The following is an 8,835-nucleotide window of genomic DNA, read 5'->3' as shown; positions in this document are numbered from 1 at the left end:
GAAATGAAGTCCTGTAAATGACCTGGCATTGGGTCATTAAAGGCTTTAAAAATGGTAACAAGCATTTTGAATCACACCAGAAACTGAAAGGCAGTGCAGCTCACACACAGCAGCTACGTAGCATGAGTGAATGACAGAGTGCCAAAACTGCACCTGCAATCTCATTCTGGACCAGTTGCAATTTCAGGATGGTTTTCAAGGGCCAGCCTCATGTAGAACACATTGCAGTAAACCAACCAACCAGGTGTGGATGACTGTAAAAAAGGCCTCCTAGTCCAGGAACGGATACCATTGGTTCACAAGATTAATTTGTGTCATGGTTGCCCTCTTGAGCAGGCACCATGAGTCTACCTGTAGGAGGACCCCCATACCAGCTCTGTCCAGAGATGAGCAACACCAACAAAGATGATGTCTTGCCAGAACCTGGCAACCCAGAACCATTTAATTTTGCTAGGTTTGAATTGAAAAAGGTTCCTCCCTATCCAAATCCTTATAGCATCCAGGCACTCAGCCAGAACTGCTTGGCTGGCCAGGGATACAAATGTGTAGCTGGGTATCATAAACTCACTGAAGATGCCACACTGTAAGAAGTAACTTTGAGGAAATAACAGGAGGAACAGCTACAACTAAGACAATAGTCAATTTTTTAAAAAAAACCTGAGTTCAGGGCAGAAATGTAATATGAGAAAGCATCAGACGTGACCCTCCCTAGTTTTCATGAAGATAAAGGGGGAAGGGAAAGTGGGTTCATATTTCAAAATCTGGTTACTATAACCTTATAATAAAAATAATATTAGTTTCCATGTTTTTGGTTTCCAAGTTTGAACTGCTTTGGAGGGCAGACATGCAACATGCCATCGGATGAGCTCTTCCAAGCTGCATCAAGTAGATGTTGAAAAAGGGTGAAAGACTCGGGCACTGACCCAAAGGTACTTTTTCAGGAGGCAACTTGACTTTGTTTTTCCTTGAAGATGTTTCACTTCTCACCCAAGAAGCTTCTTCAGTTCTGATTCAAGCAGTGAGACATCCCAAACTGAGAAGGCCAAGAGTGTCCACCAACTGGAACCTACCACAGGAGGAGGAGAAGCACAGCAAAACATTGCCAGAGTAGTCCAGGAAATAATCAAAATCAGTGACACTAGAAACCACTGAAAGATCAAGAAGGGTCAGAATGGATGGACCACCTTACCCCAGGCCCTCCACAGTTAATCCTCAAACACAACTAAGGCTACTTTAGCACTGTAACCAGGCCTGAACCCTGACTGAAAAGGGTCTAGAGTGCAGACCAAGCTGGTATTAAATAGCAACAGCCAGAGTCCAGGAGTATCAGGGCTCCAGAGAGCAGGCCTCGTGGCTCAGCACAGTGAGTCAAAATATAGTATTGGTCTTAAACACTGAGGCTCTCCCACCATATTTCCTGATGCCCATCAAGAAATACAAAGCTGTTACTCTCTCAGAATAACAGTTGGAAGGGACCTTGGAAGTCTTCTAGTCCAACCCCCTGCTCAAGCAGGAGACCCTATACCAGACATGTCAAACACAAGGCCCGGATGGTGTCATGTGGCCCGCGAAGCCATCCTGGAAACAGTGAGGGAACGGCCCCCACTGCCTTGGCCCTGGCCCAGAGACCCTCCTTCTGCCAGAGACCCTCAGATCTGTCCCACTCCTGCCCAGGCCCCCATAGGCACCCTTGATGCGAACGATGTAGAGCTGGCGACGCCCACCCAGTAGGCCATATGCACTCTAGCCACGCCCACCCAGTAGGCCACGCCCACCCAGGCCACACCCACCCGGCCCCCTGAGGGCAACCGCAATGCTGATGTGGCCCTCAATGAAATTGAGTTTGACACCCCTGCATACCATTGTTGTCCTTCTCTGCACCCTTTCTGGAGTCTCAACATCTCTTTTGTATGCTGGTCACCAAAACTGGATAAAGTACAGGTAGTCCTTGACTTACAACCACAACTGAGCCCAACATTTCTGTTGTTAAGTGAAACATTTGTTAAGTGAGTTTTGCCCCATTTTACGCCTTGTCACATTTGTTAAGTGAATCAATGCAGTTGTGAAATTAATAACACAGTTGTTAAGTGAATCTGGATTCCCCATTGACTTTGCTTGTCAGATAGTCACAAAAAGTGATCACATGACCCCGGTACCCTGAAACTGTCATAAATGTGAGTCATTTGCCAAGCATCTGAATTTTGATTACCTGACCCTAGTGATGCTACAAGAGTCATAAGTGTGAAAAATGGTCATAAGTCACTTTTCAGTGCTGTTGTAACTTTGAATGGTCACTAAACGAACTTTTGTAAGTCAAGGACTACCTATACTGTATTCCAAGTGTGGCCTTACCAAAGCAGTATAAAGTGGTACTAACACTTCATGTGACCTTGGTACTGTCCCCCTATTGATACAGCCTAGCCTCTCCCTGTCTCTCCATTTTACCTGTCCAATATAATGGCTAAGGGACTGTCCTGTCAGCATTAAAACTCCACTCTAATAATATTAGATTTTCTAGTTGTTTTTCTGAAAAAGGCACAAAGCTAGGTTTTTCACAGACATACAAGAATAAATGGTTTCAGACTTGCATAACAGGAACCTCTTTTTTTTTCTTCTTCTTCAAAGCCAGCTCATTGTTTGGTTTGTTTTTTTTTTTGGAAGAATTGGGATAAAATAATTCCAACCTCTGAAGAGCTCCAACAACAAATTGCATGCAAAACTAATGTATCATTTGTTTTTAATAGAATTAAGATGCGTGCAGATTTAACAGTAACATCTTTGTAAAAAAAAGTATTTTTTGAACTTTTGCAAATTAAGCACTACACTTATGGAGATACCTATATATACACCCCATAGGCATGTAACAGGAGAAAAGAACTCCTAAATAACTCTTCAGAAGTAAGTCAAATCATCATGCTTTTCTTTCTTGCTCTGGTAATTAGTGAGCTCCACCGGCTTGTTTTCATGCGGGAGTCTTTTGTACACTCGCACATGAAAGTACTCATCATTCCCCACGTGGATCTAGAAAATAAGAAAAACAATCAGATCCAATACCAGAAAAAGGGAGAAAAAGTCTGGTCTAATTAGCAAAAAAAAACCTGCCTATAAACATTTTACAATATCTCAGGAACCCCTAGGAGTGAGAGGTCTGCATCCAGACTGCTGGAAGGGTTTTGCCATCTCCCTCTTTCCTGCCTTGAAAATGGACTCGAGAGTAACAGAATAACAGAGTTGGAAGGGACCTTGGAGGTCTTCTAGTCCAACCTCCTGCTCAGGCAGGACACCTTATATCAATTTAGATAAATGGTTGTCCAATCTCTTCTTAAAAACCTCCAATGTTGGAGCACCCACAACTTCTGAAGACTACTCATTCCACGATTAATTGTTCTGTCAGGAAGTTTCTCATTAGTTCTACAATATGTTGTACAATATGTTCTACAATATGTTGTAGAACTTGATTAGTTTCCACTTATTGCTTCTTGTCCTGCCTTCGTGTGCTTTGGAAAATAGCTTGATTCCCTCCTCTTTGTGGCAGTCCCTGAGATATCATGTCTCCCTTGGTCCTTCTCTTCACTAGACTAGCCATGCCCAGTTCCTGTAACCGTTCTTCATATGTTTTAGCCTCCACTCCCCTAATCATTTTTGTTGCTCTTCTCTACACTCTAGTCTCAACATCTTTTTTATCGTATATCGTGGCAACTAAAATTGGATGCAGTATTCCAAGTGCAGTTTTACCAAGGCATTATAAAGTGGTGTTAACACTGTCCCTTTGAGCTCCGTGCACCATGGCTGGAAAAGGCTCTATTGAGCCTGTTCCTGGCCTTGACAGAGGCTCCTCCATTCCATCACACAGCTAAATGGATTGCATTTATACAACTTAAAAAACTGACCCGATCCTTTTCTCCCTGATGCACTACTATTATCTGCACAGAGCACTATGGCAGTTGTACAGCTCTTACATAGATTACCTGAGCAACCTTTATTATATTTATTGCACCAGGCAGCAAATATAACAAAGACATTTTTCTTTCAATTGGCAGCAGGCACAGTGACTATTGCCACCCTATGGGGAAATCTAGAATGTTTTCATTTCCAAGCCATAAACTAGATGTAGTTTATCACTCAAATAAACTAGGTAAATCGGGGCTGTAAAAACTTGAAAGATGGCTAGAGAGTAGCAAAGAGGCCTTGGGGGATTTTTACAGGTAGTCCTAGAGCAAATTTATACTATAGCATCTTATAGGAACCACATGTGCTACCTTGATGAAAATGTTTATTCCAGCAACCACTTGTGTTTTATATAAAATGGCATCGAAGGTGGTAAAGTTCCTGCTTTCTTTTTCTTCCAGCTGTGACTTTATCTTTGGGAACAGAAAAGGAGAAAAATACATGTTGTTGCTGTTTAAAACCACCAAAACACACATTCTGCAATACCACATTTATTACTGAAGAAACAGACAATAAATGTAGAAGTAAAATAAAAAATGAATGTTGAAAAGACGCTCTCTAAAAAGACACCAATGAAAGCATCTGATTTCCAGCTTGAAATACCCCAAACCAAATGTGGTACATTCTTGAGACAATGTTTTACTGTTTTTATTTACATGCTTCTGTTCAAAGTTTATAATTTTATAAAGCCTCAGTCTTGGGGTATTCAAGCACATTTCTACAGATTATACCTCACCCCAAGAGCCAGCTGTTCTACCCCATTTAACATTTGGTGGATAGATCCTAGAATCAGAAGTGTTTGCTTCAGAGATAAAGAATTAAATCATTCTTCTTTTCCAGCTAAACATGAACCATTATGTTTTGTGACTATTTGTACAACTCTTTCCTTTTCTGTTTTACATTTAAAGGATTTACTCTATTAGATTGTGCTTAGTTTAATTGTTTCTGAAGTATTTTTGAGTGTCCAAATCCAGTAGAAAGGAAGAAAGAAATTCCAATGGCATACTGATTTTACCAACTTATTCTGTCTTATTGGGATGGAAGCTAAACTGAACTCAATGGGATTTATTCAGATGCAATACACACTATTAGGGGTATTTTTTTAAAAAAAACGGGCTACACATCCAGTCTTATAGGAAAGTTCAATTAGCCAGCACTATTCAATAGGTTTATACTGCCCAGTTAGGATGGAAAGCCTATGTTTGGTGTTTTATCATCCTTTCTATTTGAAAATTAATTCTACAGATGCAAGTAGAATTCAGTGCACTTTACAGTCCTGCTCTAGAACCAAATTCCTATACAGATTACTCATTTAATAAAGCAAATCTATTTCAACTCATGTGACTTCCAATTCTTCAAAAAGGAGCAATTCTGATGGGTTGCATTGAGAAAATGTCATTGTTTTCTGAAGCATGACTTAGTAAATAGTTTAGGTCACAGTGCAAAGTATGCCTGAATCAAGGATATTTTATGTTCTTTTATGTTCTTTTTTATTGTAAGGACATTTTAGAGTAACAATATGTCACTATGTCAATCATGGATGTATGCACAATTGTGAATTAGAAAAGTAATATATCAAAGAATTAATAACCATGAAGTGAAACGAAATGGAAATACTATTTATTCAGTCAATTGCCAAGCAAAATAATAATAATGACAGCAAAGGGATTTAGAAGACAGGACAATCTAAACAGGAGAAATTATCTTGTTCCGTAGAAAGTGATGTACTAAAGTTTGTTTGCTAAACTTCTCTGTGACACCACAAGGTACATCAGGAACCAGCAAAGACATGCTCAACTTGCTGTGCCTGGTAGGTAATTAGAGAACAGCAGCAGAGGAAGCAGTGCTGCACTGCAACCGAGTGGTGCATTAAAAGCAAATGTTATATTCTCTCATTAAATCAAGAATATTTGGGAGGGGCACTTCTTGTTACTCGTTTTGTCCTAAATCAAGAAGCTATATTCTTCCAATTGGTCAGTCTTATGACTGAACATTCTGTCCAGATAATTTTACAAATCTCTGGAAATGCAATATTTACAAGCACACACAAACGTTTAATTTTGGATATAAACCAGTTCTTTACTGAAGTGTCTCACTCAGCTAATTTTCAAACTTTAAAGGAAATAAAACACTGGAAAACAGATACTATTTCCTGCCCTGCTTTTTGTAATGAGTGGCAATTGGCTCCCCAGAATGAAGCAACAGCTCTAAAATATCAGTTTAAATATTTCATAAAATAATTTCTGGATTTTTTAAAAAAAATATTCTGCTTTTTTCATATAGAATTCAAAGCTGATCAGATAGATACTCTTTCCTCCTATTTTCCCCACAACAAGCTGCTAGACACCCATCCTGCAAAAGATATCTCAGCCTACGGCAGGCGTAGGCAACCTCCGCTCTTTTATGACTCATGGACTTCCAACTCCCAGAATTCCTGAGTCAGCTATGCTGAGTTGAAGTCCATGAGTCATAAAAGAGCCGAGGTTGCCTACCCCTGGCCTACAGAAAGAAAGGGGGCATAGGAAGTGTCTCCGGAGGGACCCTCCCTAGTTTTCTGGAAAGTAAAAGCAAAGGAGGAGAGAAATACTTACCGGCTTTTAAGTCTGTTAATGTAATCTTAAAGCTAGAGGTAGTATTCATAGTTGTACTTCTTCTCTGGACTACCTTGAAGGGCTAACAAGTGTGTGTCAGAGCTTTTACAGGCTGAAGATTCTGGGGGCGGGGAGAGGGCAGCACTCGCTGCTGTCTGTCCGGGTGTATTAAAGGAGACTTGACCATAACCTTTTCCATCGTTAACTATGGGGGGTGAGGTGTTACCCCCCGTTGATAGGGCCCGCAACTTGGGCATCCTCCTGGATTCACGGCTCAGTTTGGAAGATCATATAGGAGCCGTGGCCAGGGGGGCTTTTGCCCAGGTTCTCCTGGTGCGCCAGTTGCGGCCCTATCTGGACCGAGATGCCCTACGGACAGTCACCCATGCGCTCGTGACCTCCCGGCTAGACTACTGCAATGCTCTCTACATGGGGCTGCCCTTGAGGACCACTCGGAGGCTTCAGCTGGTGCAGAATGCAGCCGTGCGAGTTCTGATGGGAGTCTCCCAATACTCCTATGTAACACCTCTTCTCCGCGAGCTGCATTGGCTTCCGGTTGCCCTCTGGGTGAGATTCAAGGTGCTGGTGATGACCTATAAAGCCCTAAATGGCATGGGCCCAGATTATCTGAGGGAGCACCTGCTGCCGGCATCAATTTTCCATCGTCCTGTTCGCTCCCACAGGGAGGGCCTCCTCAGGGTACCGCCGGTCAAGGATCGCCGGCGGGTGATCCCCAGGGGGAGGGCGTTCTCTGTGGGCGCGCCTGCCCTATGGAATCAACTGCCAACGGAACTTCGGACTGCCGCCCCCCGACCTTCGTTCATTTCGCCGGGACCTAAAAACCTGCCTCTTTGAGCTATCTGGCCTGGACTGAGGGGTTTTAATGCTTTTAAATTGTGATTTTGAATTTTGGGGGCTATACTTAATTTAATTTTATTTTAATTTTATATTGTATTGTTTTTAAATTCTGCCCTTTAAACCGCCCTGAGTCCTTCGGGAATAGGGCGGTATATAAACCGAATAAATAAATAAACAAATAACAAGGTAAGGAGGCCCTCCAATATGGGCTTTTGGAGAGCGTCTAAAATGCATCCACTCAGCCAACACGGGGACTACCCAATGGCAGATTCCAACCTGCCTGCTTGGATTTGTCTTGTCCAGGGGTAGGCAACCTCGGCTCTTTTATGACTCATGGACTTCAACTCCCAGAATTCCTGAGCCAGCTTGGCTGGCTCAGGAATTCTGGGAGTTGAAGTCCATGAGTCATAAAAGAGCCGAGGCTGCCTACCCCTGGTCTTGTCAAACCGCAGCCATAGCTGGTCGAAAGGGCGAGGCAAGAAGCAGAGCAGAGCAGTTTCATCCCAGCACTACCCGGGGCTTCCCTCGAAGGCTGAAACAACCAAAAGGCAGCCGCCACCTCTGACTGCTCTTCAGCCCTCCCGGTCCCAGTGCCAAATTACGAAGGATTAAAGCCTTTGTGCGGAGAAAGCCAAGTTACAAAGGCAACAACGGGGGAACTTGGGCGGGCAACTGAAGGCTTCAGGGGAGCGCTGGTAGTGGGGAAGGGAAAAGGGAAAGAAGTTCTCCGGCGAGGTTGCCCCCGCAAAGTTGGCTCACTCTCTCTCTCTCTCTCTCCCTCTCTCTTTGCCTTACCTCCTGCGTGATTTGCTGCGTCTCTTCGGTAGCTGCCTTTGGCTCGGAGAGTCCGCCGCACGACATCGCTGATGGAGGGAAGGCGGAGGAGGAGGTGACGGCGATCACGCAAACGCAAGCCGAGTTTTTCCCCCCCACCGCGCCGTCCGGCCTTTGTAGCAGCTGTCCCCTATTAGGGGCGTAACCAGAGTATGAGGAACAGAGTATTTCCGGGTTCCGATGCCATTTTTGGAAACCCTCCGCTATGAGTAGGAGGCGAGAAGCTGGGAGGCTGGAGCGAAGGGGATAGGCCAGGGGGTAGGCAACCTCGGCTCTTTTATGACTCGTGGACTTCAACTCCCAGAATTCCTGAGCCAGCCATGGCTGGCTCAGGAATTCTGGGAGTTGAAGTCCACGAGTCATAAAAGGGCCGAGGTTGCCTACCCCTGGGATAGGCTTCCTCGTGACGGCGACTCAGTCAAGAATGTGTTTCTCTCCCCCCCCCCCCCCGTGGGTAGGAAGAAAAGGAGGAAAAGATACTTCTCCTAACTCAGTCGTTTTCATTTGAGGGGCTTAGTTCTTAAACGCTGCGTGATTGCAAGTAGAAAACAAATACAAACCATCATCTTGTCCGGTGGAATAAACGGTCTGTAGTACGGAGGCA

The 8,835-nt window shown here is 43.7% G+C and overlaps 1 protein-coding gene across 1 annotated transcript; it reads right to left on the bottom strand.

Moving 5' to 3' along the window:
• Nucleotides 1–2,720: 2,720 nt before the first annotated feature.
• On the bottom strand, nt 2,721–8,434 carry LOC310633725 (cystatin-B-like). Its single transcript, XM_083351592.1, has 3 exons — nt 8,193–8,434; nt 4,260–4,361; nt 2,721–3,021 (listed from the first exon to the last, which is right to left on the bottom strand). Exons 1-3 carry the CDS (start codon nt 8,256–8,258, stop codon nt 2,893–2,895), a joined length of 297 nt encoding a protein of 98 aa, XP_083207718.1. The 5' UTR covers nt 8,259–8,434; the 3' UTR covers nt 2,721–2,892.
• Between the last annotated feature and the right edge of the window lie 401 nt (nt 8,435–8,835).

This window comes from Vipera ursinii (genome assembly GCF_947247035.1).
Source record: "Vipera ursinii genome assembly, chromosome: 2".
Classification (NCBI taxonomy): Eukaryota; Metazoa; Chordata; class Lepidosauria; order Squamata; family Viperidae; genus Vipera; species Vipera ursinii.
This window is presented reverse-complemented; position numbering and strand designations above follow the sequence as displayed.

What these genes read in the sequence shown, in the direction of transcription:
- LOC310633725 (XM_083351592.1), bottom strand. Translation starts at nt 8,258, where the DNA reads ATGTCGTGCGGCGGACTCTCCGAGCCAAAGGCAGCTACCGAAGAGACG. An exon ending in CGCAGCAAATCACGCAGGAG is followed by an intron (nt 4,362 to 8,192) that starts GTAAGGCAAAGA and finishes CTGTTCCCAAAG; the next exon opens with ATAAAGTCACAGCTGGAAGA. An exon ending in GAATAAACATTTTCATCAAG is followed by an intron (nt 3,022 to 4,259) that starts GTAGCACATGTG and finishes CTTATTTTCTAG; the next exon opens with ATCCACGTGGGGAATGATGA.